The following is a 16,457-nucleotide window of genomic DNA, read 5'->3' as shown; positions in this document are numbered from 1 at the left end:
CAACGGCTTTTCTTTATACATGTTCCCGGGTGCAAATGCTCTCATAACGTTTCCTGCACTGATGCATGGTGGTCGAACGGAGGGATTGTTGGAAAATTGCGGAGGTTAGTATATAAATTGGTTTTTACCCAGTGTGCATTATTCCCACAGCCATCTCTGAGAAGAACTACAACAGGGACTGTAAATGAGGGACGGGAGAAACCTGCTTTACAATAAAATTGGATGTCAAAGAACAATCATTCTTAACATTAATTAGCTAGCCAATAGATTGTCTTGTTGCCTAAGTGTATTATCAGCTACGTGTGTAACCCACTATAGTGTTGCTATGAAACGACGAATTATTGTTAGGCTACACTGCTGGCTGTGTAACAGTCAATGTAGCCTATTGGGGAAACTCCAATTCAACAAATTTAGGCTAGGCTATCACTTGAGGAATTGCGGTTTGTGTTAACACCGATTAGCTTTATGTATCGTTAACTCGTGTGCAGTCTTCTAACTCAGTTGTTCCCAACGTTTTAAGGTTACTGTACCACCAACTGAATTTCTCTGCCCGGAGTATTCCCTCATGTGCATTTTTACCAGTAGGCCTATGGACTCATGTCGAAGTACCCGCTGTGGATAGGCCAAACACCCTCAGTGGTCCTAGTACTGGTTGGGAAAAACGTTCCTAGTTCTCCTGCTCTGGCACGTGCCAGTTTAGAAGTTGCAACATTTGTAACAACGCGTCTGTCTTGCAAGTCATCTTACCAAATAAAGTTAGTGTATGTTGCCTAATAAATCAAACTTGTATACCAATACTTAATATACATAGCAATTCAAAGTCGTCTACGTTTTCTTTACAAGCCAGAATGCTGAATAAAATAAAATGTGCACTTACTCTGTTATAGGTTGTATGTGTGGTTGGTCTTTGAGACACATCCACAGTGAAGTATTGCTTACCTGACTTTTTAGATCACTGGTGTGTTGATTAATACATTTTTTACATTTAATCTTTATTTAACTAGGTAAGTCAGTTAAGAGCAAATTCTGATTTGCAATGACAGCGAAACCCGGATGACGCTGGGCCAATTGTGCACCGCCCTATGGAACTCCCAATCACGGCTGGATGTGATACAGCCTAGATTCGAACCAGGGACTGTAGTGACGCCTCTTGCACTGAGATACAGTGCCTTAGACCACTGCGCCACTCAGGATACTGATAATTTATTGCCAGAGAGGGGTTGTTTACATAATAGGTTAAAATAATTAACTTGGCAGTTTAGGAGAACTAACGCAGTAGGTTAGGTGAATTAAATTAACATAAAGGGTTAGGCTTAGCTACCATGCTACAGTTGTCAACAACTGTTGTCCCTGATAAGACCACTAGATAGAGCGGTAGGCCTGCTCCATCTAACTACAACGGTAGAAACTAAAGTTCCATCTGTGGTGAAAAATCATCAGTATCATAACACCGATACTGCCGTTGAACTTGATATCACCTGGTACATGTGCAAAACCATGTAAACACCTGCAGACTTTGCTTCCATCTTGTGCACATGCCTTTGGTCACAAGCAAACACATCTTTATTGCCACACACCGAGACCAGCGTTTTGAAGTTGGGTAAATAACACTTCCCTGGGGATATTTTGTCTAAAATGTCAACCAAGTGAAGGACCAACAACATGGATAATTGGTAGAGTAAGTTCAAATGAAGTGTATGCAACATTCTGACTTGTGAAGGGACTGTTTGGAATGTAACTTAAATGTGCGTGGCGTTGCATAACTTAAAGGCATCGTCATATTTTGTGTATACAGTGTCAATGGCTGTCGCTACTTCTTTTCGCCCTAGATATTTTTTGTATTTTATTTAACCTTTTATTTTATCAGGGAGTCATACTGTGACCAAGGTCTCTTTTACAGATGAGCCCTGAATAGCAGAAAATACACACAATGTAAATACAAATGCAAGCAGAAAGAAAAACACTGTCATAAAAAACAAACACATTCACAGTCTAGGACCGATAAGGAATGTTGACTGAATAATCTGCTTTCTAATATTTAGCGAGAGGCAGGACCTATTTCTATAGAAGAAGCCCATTTTTATTCTCAACTTCTTAACTAACTCATCAATATTATTTTTAAAAGACAGCATTTCATCTATCCATATGTCCAGATATTTCTAAGCAGGGACACGATCAATATGGACACCATCCAAAGTACATAAGCTTAAATCATCATAGTTATTTTTATGTGCTCTAGAGAACATATACTTAGTTTTACCTGCATTCAGTACTATTTTCAGGTCTATAAAGTTTTTTTTCTGTAATACAATGAGGGCAGACTATAGAGCCTGGTCACCTGTGGGGGCAATAGCATACACAAGTTTGCAATTGGCTCATTCATCCCCCTCCTCTCCCCTGTAACTATTCCCCAGGTCGTTGCTGCAAATGAGAACATGTTCTCAGTCAACTTACCTGGTAAAATAACGGTAAAATAAAAAATAAATAAATAAAAAACAACAGTATCATCGGCATACAAGTGCAGGTTATTTTTTACAGACAAGTCGATATTGTTATTTAAGCAGTAAAAGGCACAGGACCCAGAATCGACACCAGTGGGACACCTTTTGTAATATCCAGGAAACCTGATTTAACACCATCGATAGTTAGACCTCATTGTGTATCTGTCAAGTCATTTTGAAACCATTTACATGCAGCCTGGTCTAGGCCAATTTTAGGACTGCCTTTGAATTTGCAGTGTGTGATCAACAGTATGAAAAGCCTTTGTGCTGTCCTTGTCATTGACTTGTCAATGTTGCCTTTTATCTGTACAGTTAACCACATTTATAACTAGGGATGCAGACTGATTTACATTTCAAAATAGGAAAGGTCTTCGCTGAGAATTAATCAAAGATTCAAATATTTTACCTAAGCAAGAACATTTTAGGAGCAGAGTGATTTAATAATTATTTAGGTCACAAGGGTCACCACCTTTTGAAGGGGGAGTACATGGGCCGCCTTCCAAACCTTGGGGATAGTACCAGATATAATCGTTGGGTTGAAAATATGGGTTAATGATTCAGCAATCGGGGTGGCAGAGAGCTGCAGCAAAAATGGATCCAGCATATCAGCCCCAGTGGATCATTTTTTTAAAATCATCAATCTTAAGCAAGGCATCTAGCACATAGTACACTGAACAAAAATATAAACGCAACATGTAAAGTGTCGGTCCCATGTTTCAGTAGCTGAAATAGAAGATCACAGAACTTTTACATACGCACAAAAAGCTTCTCTCTCATTCTGTGCACAAATTTGTTTATATCCCTGTTAGTGAGACCACTCTTTAAAATGTGCAGTTTTGTCACAACACAATGCCACATATGTCTGCAGGAATGTCCACCAGAGCTGTTGCCAGAGAATTTAATGTTAGTGCCAGTAATAAACTGGTCTTGAACATCTCTACTAAGGGCATTATTTTTGGTACAAGTCATTCCTTAAGTTCTAGAACTTAGCTGAATCTGGTGATGAACGGTGTGGCTGTTGAACACGTTGAGGAGACTAAATTACTTGGCGTTACCTAAGATTGTAAACTGTCATTGTCAAAACATATAGATTCAATGGTTGTAAAGACGGGGAAAGGCTCTGCTTTTTTTGACACCACACTCCACAAAGCAAGTCCTGCAGGCTTTATTTGTATCTTAATTATTGTCCAGTCATATGGTCAAGTGCTACGAAGAAAGACCTAGTTATGCTGCAGCTGGCCCAGAACAGAGCCACACGTCTTGCTCTACATTGTAATCAGAGCGCTAATATTAAAACTATGCATGCCAGTCTCTCTTGGGTAAGAGTTGACGAAAGACTGCGTCACTTCTCGTTTTATAAGAAACATTAATGTGCTGGAAATTCCAAATTGTTTGCGTAGTCAACTTACACACAGCACTGACATACACACCCCACCAGACATGCCACCAGGGGTCTTTTCACAGTCCCCAGGTCCAGAACAAATTCAAGGAAACGTACAGTAAGTATTATACAGAGCCATTATGGGGCGGCAGGGTAGCCTAGTGGTTAGAGCATTGGGCTGGCATTCCCCCAGCTGACAAGGTACAAATCTGTCGTTCTGCCCCTGAACAAGGCAGTTAACCCACTGTTCCTAGGTCGTTATTGAAAATAAGAATTTGTTCTTAACTGACTTGCCTAGTTACATAAATACAATTAGTGCATGAAACTCCCATCTTATACAGTGCAAGGGAACAGCAAACCTGGTTTCAAAAAACAAATAAAGCAACTCCTCACGGCACAATGCCTTTCCCCCATGTGATCTACTTGTTGTGTCTATGTACTGACATGTATGTGTAACTGATAGATGCACACACACATGTTTTTCAATGTATGTAAATTGAAAAAGTCTTCAATGTATGTAAACTAAAAGTCTTTTAGTGTGTAATTTTTTGTTGTTGTCATTGGAGTTGGCTAATGGGGATCCTAATGTATCAAATACAACATTTTTAATTTCTCTACCATAAGCCGCCTCCAATGTCGTTTTAGAGAATTTGGCAGTGCGTCTGACCAGCCTCACAACCGCAGACCACGTGTATAGCGTCGTGTGGGCGAGCGGTTTGCTGAACGTAGTGCTCCATGTTGGGGTTATGGTATGGGCAGGCATTAGCTACGGACAATGAACACAACTGCATTTTTAAATAAGGCATTTTGAATGCAAAAAAAAATACAGTGATGTGAATGTGAGGCCCCTTTTTTTTATGCACAAATTTAATAATTAAATTAAACTTGTATTTCATGATTTGAAACTGAATTGAGCATTGTATTGTTTTAAAATTCAATTTAATTGAAAATCCAAATTCAATATTTATATATTCTGTTTCAACATGGTAGATATAATTTTTTTTTATCTGTGTATCAAGTTTACAAAACTATAATTTCAAATTGACCAAAGTTTCATGTATTCAACTTCTCAGATTTTATGTTTTCAAATTCATTTCTCTAAATTCAGAACCAGAGACAACCTCTTGAATCATGTATTTTTTTTGTCCTGTTTGTTTGACTAGGTTGAGACATGCTCTTGGCTCAGATAAACCGTGACTCCCAGGGGATGGCAGAGTTCCAGGATGCAGACGGCCAGCAGATGACCCTCTGTCTGGCCGAGGCAGTGACCTTGGCAGGTGAGCTCCCTCGGGGTCCTAACCCAACACAGGGGAGGTCAAAGGGTCATCCAATTACTAATGGGAAGTGGTCAGAGAATAGAATTAGATGTGTGTATTACAGTTCAGAGTAAAATACTACAGCAAGCTTGGTACTTTGTTTATATCCCAAGACTGGGTTAGGCAAATAGCTTTCATATTACCACAGTATAACTACTATGTGTATCAACACTGTCATTACACTATATCAACATATGTAGATGGGTTTTAGAAGTCAACGTGGGACCTAATTAAAGTACATACTGCCTAATAGAAAAAGTGCACCACCACAATTGTTATCGTGTCTCGACCAGCTCTTAGTTGAGTACGTTGATACTGACTGTTATGATCCTATATAGACGGCGATCATATGGACACAGTGAGTCTACAGGCGGTAACCCTTGCCGACGGCTCCACAGCATACATACAGCATGACCCCAAAGGTAAGCGTGCATCACTCTCTCATGTCATTATCAGTGAGGTGAGAGAAAAGCAAAAATGTCCACATTTGCCTCATGTTTTCTCTACGTACAAATGCAAGGTCTTATCCTCTATGGTTAAGGGAAGGGAGTAAGCTAATCCTAGATCTGTGCTTAGCAGGGGCTTCTGAGACAAGTATGTTGTGGCTCAGTGACAGCTCTGATTAGAGTTCAGTCTAATTGAGAGGAGTAGTTTCCTTTTCAGATGGACAGCTAATGGACGGACAGGTCATCCAACTGGAGGATGGGTCTGCTGCATACGTCCAGCATATGTCCATGCCAAAATCAGGTAAAGGATATGAACCAGACTCTTACATGTACTTTTACCTGCATTGTTGGGAAGGGCCCGTGAGTAACCATTTCACTGTTAGTCTACACCTGTTATTTACGAAGCATGTGAAAATAAACATTTGATTTTGGCCTGTGCTTCTCAGGCATAACCTGGATAACGTCTGTTTTTTTTGTTTTGTTTCGGTGACAGACGTTTGTGTATAATGCATTTCTAGAGACTACCATGTGTATTGCATGTTTATTTTTTAGGAGGAGACAGTTTGCAACTTGAAGATGGACAGGCTGTCCAGCTAGAAGATGGAACAACAGCCTACATTCATGCACCCAAAGGTAAATGTTGTTCATCAAGGAAGTAGGCCAGATTCTGTCTGGTCTCTTTCATCTCTTGGATTGGCATTAGGTTTAGGTATAATTATTTATCATTAGTAATAGGATAGAAGTGCCACCTTTATCTTTGTTAGGCCATGTGATATTTTTTGCCTCAAATTCAATCTCGGGTGTACAAGAATACCTAGAGGAGTAGTGACTAGGGGCCACATTGGTCATCACATTGGTCACGTTTAACCTTTCTCCTGATACCTCCTCAGAGACATATGAACAGAGTAGCTTACAGGCGGTGCAGTTGGAGGACGGCAGCACGGCGTACATCCAGCACACGGTGCACATGCCACAGTCCAACACCATCCTGGCCATTCAGGCCGACGGCACCATCTCCGACCTGCAGACAGACGGGGGCATAGACCCTGAGACCATCAGTGTGCTGGAGCAGTACACCACCAAGGTAGTGTGATATCTAAACCCAGAGCCATAGAGGGAAGTATAGATTTATTCATATAGACATGGATACTAAACATGTCACCTCTGATTTGCTCTGCAACATGGTCATGAAAAGACTGGGTTGAGAAAGTATTTGTTTCCTTCCCTTATTTCTGCACACTTTAAAGCTGGGTTGGAGTGGAGAATGTTCCATGTTACTATAGGGCAGGGGTACCCAACTCTACCCTACGAGGTCCAGAGTCTGCTGGTTTTCTGTTTCTACCTGATAATTAATTGCACGCACCTGGTATCCCAGGTCTAAGTCAGTGGAACTGGCTTCGTGGTCCAGAGTAGAGTTTGAGGACTCAAGGTTATGTGCTGCAGTATTGCTGTGAAGAGAGTCTCATTCAGAAGCACTATATGATGATGCATTTAATTTGCTTGTTCGCCAGGTGGAGAATTTAGAGAGTGGGCTGTTCGGCCGAGAGGAGACTGATAATGGCATCCACATGCAGGTACTGTCACTCTGCTGGATAATGTTCATTAGAGCAGGGTTTTTCAACCCTCGCACACAGATGTTTCCCATTTTTGTTTTAACCCTAAACTGGCACGCAACAAAGAACTTTTAAAAACATTTTGCAATGGAGAACAAAAAGGTATGTATCTTACTCCACAAGTCCAGGTAGATCCTCTGTGTTTTAGTACGGTCTCTTCCGTTTGGTGGCTAATGAACAAGACCCTGGTTTGTCATGAGGACCTAATGTCTCCTCTTCTCTTCAGATTGTTCTCCAGGGTCAAGAGGGTAGGACAGGAAGGGTTTCACACGTAGGGGAGAAGTCCTTCCACTGTGACCACGAGGGCTGTGGGAAACTCTTCACCACTGCTCACCATCTAAAGGCAAGGCCCTGTGTTTGTTTGTCTCAATACCATTCTCCTCTCTATGTCAAATATTTTGTCTAATGACAGTTTTATACTTTGTTCTTCTTACTTCTAATAAAAGCTAGAGTATTTTGTGTGTGTGTGTAGTTTGTTTTTACTGTTGCTGTAATATAGCTTTGTTTGTGTTTCCCACAGGTACACGAGAGATGCCACACTGGAGATAAGCCATATATCTGTGACCACATTGGCTGTGGGAAGAAGTTTGCTACAGGTAGCAAGCTACTGTGAGGGCTTTAACTCTTCTCATGGGTCATACAACCTTGCTGATTTCTTCTTTGTGTTTAAATTGTCTCTAGACTAAAGTTGTTTGGCACCTTGTTTGGTCCTCTTCAGGGTATGGGCTGAAGAGTCACTCGCGTACACACACCGGGGAAAAGCCTTACCGCTGCCAGGAGATCAACTGCCAGAAGTCTTTCAAAACATCCGGAGACCTACAGAAGCACACACGGACACACACAGGTACAATACACTCCTGGTAGAAATGCACAGGTACAATACACTCCCGGTAGAAATGCACAGGTACAATACACTCCCGGTAGAAACGCACTGGTACAATACACTCCCGGTAGAAACGCACTGGTACAATACACTCCCGGTAGAAATGCACTGGTACAATACACTCCTGGTAGAAATGCACAGGTACAATACACTCCCGGTAGAAATGCACTGATACAATACACTCCCGGTAGAAATGCACAGGTACAATACACTCCCGGTAGAAACGCACTGGTACAATACACTCCCGGTAGAAACGCACTGGTACAATACACTCCTGGTAGAAATGCACTGGTACAATACACTCCCGGTAGAAATGCACTGGTACAATACACTCCCGGTAGAAATGCACTGGTACAATACACTCCCGGTAGAAATGCACTGGTACAATACACTCCCGGTAGAAACGCACTGGTACAATACACTCCCGGTAGAAACGCACTGGTACAATACACTCCCGGTAGAAACGCACTGGTACAATACACTCCCGGTAGAAATGCACTGGTACAATACACTCCCGGTAGAAATGCACTGGTACAATACACTCCCGGTAGAAATGCACTGGTACAATACACTCCCGGTAGAAATGCACTGGTACAATACACTCCCGGTAGAGACGCACTGGTACAATAAGATTTAGATGCACTATTGTAAAGTGGCTGTTCCACTGGATGTCATTAGGTGAATGCACCAATTTGTAAGTCGCTCTGGATAAGAGCGTCTGCTAAATGACTTAAATGTAAATGTAAATGTACAATACACTCCCGGTAGAGACGCACTGGTACAATACACTCCCGGTAGAAATGCACTGGTACAATACACTCCCGGTAGAAACGCACTGGTACAATACACTCCTGGTAGAAATGCACTGGTACAATACACTCCCGGTAGAAACGCACTGGTACAATACACTCCCGGTAGAAACGCACTGGTACAATACACTCCCGGTAGAAACGCACTGGTACAATACACTCCCGGTAGAAACGCACTGGTACAAGGAAGAGGATGGGTTCCACTTATTCTTCCACCTATTGAGTTTTCTTTGTCATGGTCTCCTCTGCCTTGTGTTGGGGTCAGGTTGCTATTTTCAATATAGGCCATTGATAGATCTCAGGTTTCTCACTCTCGAACCCCCATTATGTCGAAGGTACATTCTGAGACGTAGTCTTACTCTCATTTGTCCTGCCTTGTGTTGTTTTCAGGAGAGAAGCCATTCAAATGTCCTGTTGAGGGCTGCGGACGGTCGTTCACTACCTCCAACATCCGCAAGGTTCACATCCGCACGCACACCGGAGAGCGGCCGTACTACTGCGCTGAGCCCAGCTGCGGGCGATCCTTCGCCAGCGCCACCAACTACAAGAACCACATGAGGATTCATACAGGCATGTACCAAAATACTAGACTTCTTCTTTACATGTTATTTACATGGCCATATAGGAAGGAGCTGTCTGATGGAGGCTTTTTGGACCAAAATGTCATGTTCTTTTTTTGAAGCAATCACAATATACCTTGACTGAGTGTTATCATTGGGCAAAGAAATAAATGTGTTGTACCTGTCCATGTGTCCAGGAGAGAAACCTTACGTGTGCACCGTGCCAGGGTGTGATAAGCGATTCACGGAGTACTCCAGCCTGTACAAGCACCATGTGGTCCACACGCCCTGCAAGCCCTACAACTGCAACTACTGTGGGAAGACCTACAAACAGATCTCCACCCTGGCCATGCACAAGCGCACAGCGCACAACGACACGGAGCCCATCGAAGAGGAGCAGCAGGCCTACTTTGAGCAACCCACAGGTCAGTGTTTGTGTGTACGCCTGTGCACATAAACGAGAGGGAAAAGTAATACTGCACTCTATACTCAGCTGTGACGTATAGTAGACAGAATAGCAGTTTACCTCTATTTCTAAAGGAATGGCGAATGATGAAATCATTGAGTTCTTAAATTATGTTGAATACTGACAAATTGCAGTGATTGCTTGGATACGGAGATGACTTTCATTGGCCCTCATTCAATCTCAGATGACCTGTCATCAACACGTTAAACCTGACCTTATTCATTTATTCTGTGGTTTTCAAAGCTTGACCCTGTTTTCCCTGTCTGATTCAGATGCCATTGATGATCCCGAGGTCACCTACACATCTGTAGTGGAGGTGGAGGACTCCTTGTCGGAACAGGTGTCTGTGGGGACCCCAGAGGTTCTAGGGCAACAGCACCAAGTGTCTCTAGTCACACAGGATGGAACAACGCAGCAGGTAAGCATCCATGTCACACATCAGTGTTTCCCCTACTATTGGCTCACCTTCTCTCCCTTGCATATGGATGGATTTTATATTATTCTTTGCTTTTCATGTCTTTTCGCTGTAAAGAATGATCTTTAAACTTAAATAATGCATTGCTGGGGTGCGTAACAGGAACTGTTCTTCAAGAACTCTTTTATAGAGGAAATGAAGAAACACCATTCGTACATGTATGTTGATGAGTGACTGTTGTGACGGTTGGAGTAGTTAGAAAACGAGCTGATGTTGTTATACTTCAGGTCAGTATCTCCGAGGCGGATTTGCAAGCGATGGGCGGTACAATTACCATGGTAACACAAGAAGGTACCACCATCACCATCCCAGCCCATGAGCTGATGTCACAAGGGCATCATTCTGTCACCATGGTGACAGCGGATGGCACAGAGGGACAGGTATCTATCAATTATTAAAGAATGTTTAGTTATAATTTTTTTAACGTAAAGTTGGGTGTGTTCTTTTTTAAATAATATATTCTGGGTTGCTGCCCATCTGCACTACTGCCAATGTCCATTCTATGTACTAGGAAAAGACAGAAATATATGTACCTAAGATTTTTTTCTGGGTAGATGTTGGTGAACCAAGTATACCTTCAGCAAAAAGAAAATAAAGATTCCACACACTCCCAATACATGTGGGATTTTTTTATTTAATTTTTTATTTCAAACATTATTTTATATTTTCAAAACATGAGTGACCAACAACAAAACATACTACAGCACAATTACATGTAATCTACAATATTTACAATAATAAACACACAAAATACAGGATTTATTTTGATTTTAAGGGACAAAATGTTTCCAGGCCTAATCAATCCCACTTCGGAGCAAAGTCTTTCTGTCCTTGATTTTTGAATTCTATATTTTATACTCTGTATTCTCTATTTCAAACATTATTTCTGTCCTCTGCAGGTGCAAATTATGACCCCAGATATGACCATGTTCCAGACAGTGGAGGAGGTGGATTTTATCCAGGAACAGGAGCACCAGGTGGTGTCTTCAAGCCCTCACCCGGTTACCCTATTGGCTACTTCCAATGGCACTCACATCGCTGTACAGGTATGCCATAATGAGCAGCCTATGGATGTTAGTTAGGCTGCGTTTACACAGTTACCCCAATTCTAGTGTATTGGCAAATCTGATACCTAGGTCTATCTGATATTTTCCCCAATGTGTAAATGGAAAAAACAACATAGAATCTGATCTTTAGGCTGCGTTTACACAGGAAGCCCAATTCTGAACCTTTGGCCAATTATTGGCAAAAGAGCTTATCTGATTGGTCAAAAAACCAATTAGTGGAAAAAGATCAGAATTGGGCTGCCTGTGTACATACATTCGTATTTGAATCTCAATCCTGATACAATTCTGATGCTTCAAATGTGACCTCAGTTTGGATGCATATATATATATATTTCACATGACCTGCTGTTACCATGACAACCACCACAAAATTTAAAGGAGCAGTGACAGGAAATTAGCGTTGCATCTTTGCTCAGTTTGAGAGGCTACATCAGTGTGAATACGCAAATCGAATATAGGTCACATGTAAAACTGAGTGTCAGTCAGAATATAACCTGAATTGGGTTCTTCAGATGGCTGTGTAAACACAGCCTTGGTGAACATGTTACCTAGCTACTTGGTTTGGGAGATGGAAGGCAACACCACAGATGTTTCACAGGATGTATAAACCTGAAGCATACGATTGGCATTTCCACTCACTACCAATATGGTGACGATGGGAAGCCCAGTGGCCGGCGAAGGGAGAAAATTGAGCGAGATGGATTTTGGCTGACATTCTGCAAATGTTCTCATCCATTAAACATTTGATCTCAATACAGTGTTCTGTTCCCAAAACTACAATCTGTTAGAGTGGACAAAGTTTAAAAAAAAATTAGTCTTTACCTTTTGACAAAGTAAAAAAATAAATAAAAATGATTAGTTTGAGTACAAGGGGGAATTGAGTAATTGCACTGTGTGGACTTCAGAATAGGTGTTACATAATGGATATATACATGTACATGCTAGAACTCACCAATAGAATCTCTCTAGCTTGGCTCTGCCCACAATTATTAATTTGCTTCCATTGGAAGACCACAGCCTGTAGTTATCTTGGGTTAGTTATACAATTCTTTGGTTCTCACATTACCTGATGTTGCAGGTAGAAATTGAATATATATATATATATATATATATATATGAGAGAGAGAGGAGATTCCATGTGGAAAAGGGGACATCGCCTGCTCTATTCATTCAGTATCCGTCTTGAATTATGTGTTCTGTTTGACTGTTCCCCGTAGTTTTGCCGGATGAGAACACATTGAACTGATATTTCTGCCGTTGATGATACTCACATGAGTTTCAGAACAAACAGAGTAATCAGCAAAGATTAAACCTGAGCTATTTGCCATTGGCTAATCCCTCCCCACCCAACCTCTGTTTTGCTGTTTAAACGCTCAGGTGAACTTGATGGGTAGGTGGGGTTGGATTGGGGTTTAGCAGGAGCTGTGTGCCAAGGGTTGTGGTGGCCACTCTCCATTTCTGGTGCTGACCTAACTGTCTTACTGAAAGGAGGCCTATAGTCACATGATGTGTGGACTGTGGTTTCTATGCAATCGAGGTCCAGTGGACAGCTGCCTCTAGCCCTGTGGCCCACTACTGCGTAGGCTGATCCCACAGAGTGGCTTGTTGCTTACCAGGATATGTCCCAAATGGCACCCTGTTCACTATATAGTGCACTTATTTTAGCAGGGCTCTGGTCAAAAGTAGTGCAACATATGAGGGGTAAAGTGTGCCATTTGGGACATGTATTTCCTGCTACTCCAGGAAACACCTAGAATTGACATGATTTACTACATTCTGAATCTTATCACAAGGTACAGAAGGAAGCCAGTCCCCCTGGCGAAGTGTTTCTTTCCACTTGTACCCTCCAGGCTCTACCCAGTATCTGTTTTGGGTCATTGAATAAAATGTCAACATTGATATGTAGTAAACTAAATGAATTGCAACAGTAAACTTTGTCACACAAATGTTTGTTTTTATATAAAACACCTGTTAGGTTAATAATAATAAACATTTGTTGTGAGAAATTAGACTGAAATCATGTAGCCAGTAAGTCAATAACAGTTAATCATTCAGAAGCTCAAAGCTCCCTAGGACTAATATCACTTCAGTGCTACAAGGTGTTAAATTTGCAAGCCATTGTTCTGCATGAGGGAGTTCTGTAATAGCCAAAGTGGGCAGATACATTTCCTGGCTTGTTAACCCATTGATTGCTTCGATCTGCCCTCTTGTCATGCTAATAAAAATGCAAACACTCTCTAATCCTTCTGTGGTATAACACCCTGTCAAAGTCGTTAATCACACAAAAGAGCAATAATACTGATGAGGAGATGGTAGTGGGTTTGAGTGGTGGGGAGATTAGTGGATTCAACTTGTGCTAAATATAAGTTATAATTTCATTTGTAATAACATATGGTGTTTTTTGTTGTTTTTAGCTCAGTGATCAACCATCATTGGAAGAAGCCATCAGAATAGCGTCGCGAATACAGCAAGGCGAGACCACCGGATTGGACGATTAACTCCACAATTAACTAATAGCAAAAAATAAATTGTGTCTAAACTATTTTCTAGATTCTACAATAATGGTGTGTGTGTGTGTATGTATACAGTGGGGAGAACAAGTATTTGATACACTGACAATTTTGCAGGTTTTCCTACTTACAAAGCATGTAGAGGTCTGTAATTTTTATCATAGGTACACTTCAACTGTGAGAGAAGGAATCTAAAACAAAAATCCAGAAAATCACATTGTATGATTTTTAAGTAATTAATTTGCATTTTATTGCATGACATAAGTATTTGATACATCAGAAAAGCAGAACTGAATATTTGGTACAGAAACCTTAGTTTGCAATTACAGAGATCATACGTTTCCTGTAGTTCTTGACCAGGTTTGCACACACTGCAGCAGGGATTTTGGCCCACTCCTCCATACAGACCTTCTCCAGATCCTTCAGGTTTCGGGGCTGTCGCTGGGCAATACGGACTTTCGGCTCCCTCCAAAGATTTTCTATTGGGTTCAGGTCTGGAGACTGGCTAGGCCACTCCAGGACCTTGAGATGCTTCTTACGGAGCCACTCCTTAGTTGCCCTGGCTGTGTGTTTCGGGTCGTTGTCATGCTGGAAGACCCAGCCACGACCCATCTTCAATGCTCTTACTGAGGGAAGGAGGTTGTTGGTCAAGATCTCGCGATACATGGCCCCATCCATCCTCCCCTCAATACGGTGCAGTCGTCCTGTCCCCTTTGCAGAAAAGCATCCCCAAAGAATGATGTTTCCACCTCCATGCTTCACGGTTGGGATGGTGTTCTTGGGGTTGTACTCATCCTTCTATTCCTCCAAACACGGCGAGTGGAGTTTAGAGCAAAAAGCTCTATTTTTGTCTCATCAGACCACATGACCTTCTCCCATTCCTCCTCTGGATCATCCAGATGGTCATTGGCAAACTTCAGACGGGCCTGGACATGCGCTGGCTTGAGCAGGGGGACCTTGCGTGCGCTGCAGGATTTTAATCCATGACGGCGTAGTGTGTTACTAATGGTTTTCTTTGAGACTGTGGTCCCAGCTCTCTTCAGGTCATTGACCAGGTCCTTCCGTGTAGTTCTGGGCTGATCCCTCACATTCCTCATGATCATTGATGCCCCACGAGGTGAGATCTTGCATGGAGCTCCAGACCGAGGGTGATTGACCGTCATCTTGAACTTCTTCCATTTTCTAATAATTGTGCCAACAGTTGTTGCCTTCTCACCAAGCTGCTTGGCTATTGTCCTGTAGCCCATCCCAGCCTTGTACAGGTCTACAATTTATCCCTGATGTCCTTACACAGCTCTCTGGTCTTGGCCATTGTGGAGAGGTTGGAGTCTGTTTGATTGAGTGTGTGGACAGGTGTCTTTTATACAGGTAACGAGTTCAAACAGGTGCAGTTAATACAGGTAATGAGTGGAGAACAGGAGGGCTTCTTAAAGAAAAACTAACAGGTCTGTGAGAGCCGGAATTCTTACTGGTTGGTAGGTGATCAAATACTTATGTCATGCAATAAAATGCAAATTAATTACTTAAAAATCATACAATGTGATTTTCTGGATTTTTGTTTTAGATTCCTTCTCTCACAGTTGAAGTGTACCTATGATAAAAATTACAGACCTCTACATGCTTTGTAAGTAGGAAAACCTGCAAAATCGGCAGTGTATCAAATACTTGTTCTCCCCACTGTATATATATATATATATATATATATATATATATATGTTTTGATAACTGGAGTCCTATGTGGATTTAATGTGCTCCTTCAGCCATTGGTGAGGACAGGATTATTTCTATTGTGCAACTGCAATGTACAGCTAACTCATTTTTTTTTAATGTAATAAAAAGATTGATCACACAATATACTGTGTACATAAAGTTTGTTTGGGGAACAGAGAAAGACCGAACATCATGAACCCCGTAGTCCCATTACCTTACGGTTGTATTGAGACATGCATAGAACTACCACAATTAGTTAAATGTTGTGGACACAATCTTGAGACGGATCATAAAAATATATATAATATATATTTTTATGATCTATAATATTTTAGCTTGCTGATTTATTGAAATTAATGCTTGAAAGCCTATGGCAAGGTGTGTATGAGAATATTAAATTAAGATGCAGAGCTATATCTAAACTGTAAAATGCCATCTTTAATGCCAAACATGGGTCATATAAAACTTGAAAGGTAGATCAGTTCCAATAATGTATGATTATTCATGCTAATAGCCTATTGCATGCAGATCCATATGTATATGGACAATTGTATGTCTACGATCAGTTCATAATGGCCTGGTATTAAACTTTGATTTAATTAATTTCAGAAATTATTTTAAAAAAACTTCGGCCTTGAAAAATACTTGTTAAGCGGGTTTTTAATTTGATTGCTTCGCTAGGAACTTGATGAAAGATGATTATTCGCGCCAAATTGACGT

The 16,457-nt window shown here is 41.3% G+C and overlaps 1 protein-coding gene across 1 annotated transcript; it reads left to right on the top strand.

Annotated features, from left to right (window-relative positions):
* The first annotated feature begins 6 nt into the window (after window positions 1–6).
* znf143b (zinc finger protein 143b) lies at window positions 7–14,076 on the top strand. The gene is made up of 16 exons (XM_071404568.1): window positions 7–104; window positions 5,046–5,159; window positions 5,537–5,620; window positions 5,850–5,945; window positions 6,197–6,277; window positions 6,535–6,728; window positions 7,156–7,218; window positions 7,484–7,600; window positions 7,778–7,853; window positions 7,976–8,101; window positions 9,340–9,519; window positions 9,707–9,934; window positions 10,248–10,393; window positions 10,678–10,830; window positions 11,350–11,496; window positions 13,932–14,076. Exons 2-16 carry the CDS (start codon window positions 5,054–5,056, stop codon window positions 14,013–14,015), a joined length of 1,881 nt encoding a protein of 626 aa, XP_071260669.1. The 5' UTR covers window positions 7–104; window positions 5,046–5,053; the 3' UTR covers window positions 14,016–14,076.
* The last annotated feature ends 2,381 nt before the right edge of the window (window positions 14,077–16,457 follow it).

The sequence above is a fragment of the Salvelinus alpinus genome, chromosome 6 (genome assembly GCF_045679555.1).
Source record: "Salvelinus alpinus chromosome 6, SLU_Salpinus.1, whole genome shotgun sequence".
Taxonomy (NCBI): Eukaryota; Metazoa; Chordata; class Actinopteri; order Salmoniformes; family Salmonidae; genus Salvelinus; species Salvelinus alpinus.
This window is presented reverse-complemented; position numbering and strand designations above follow the sequence as displayed.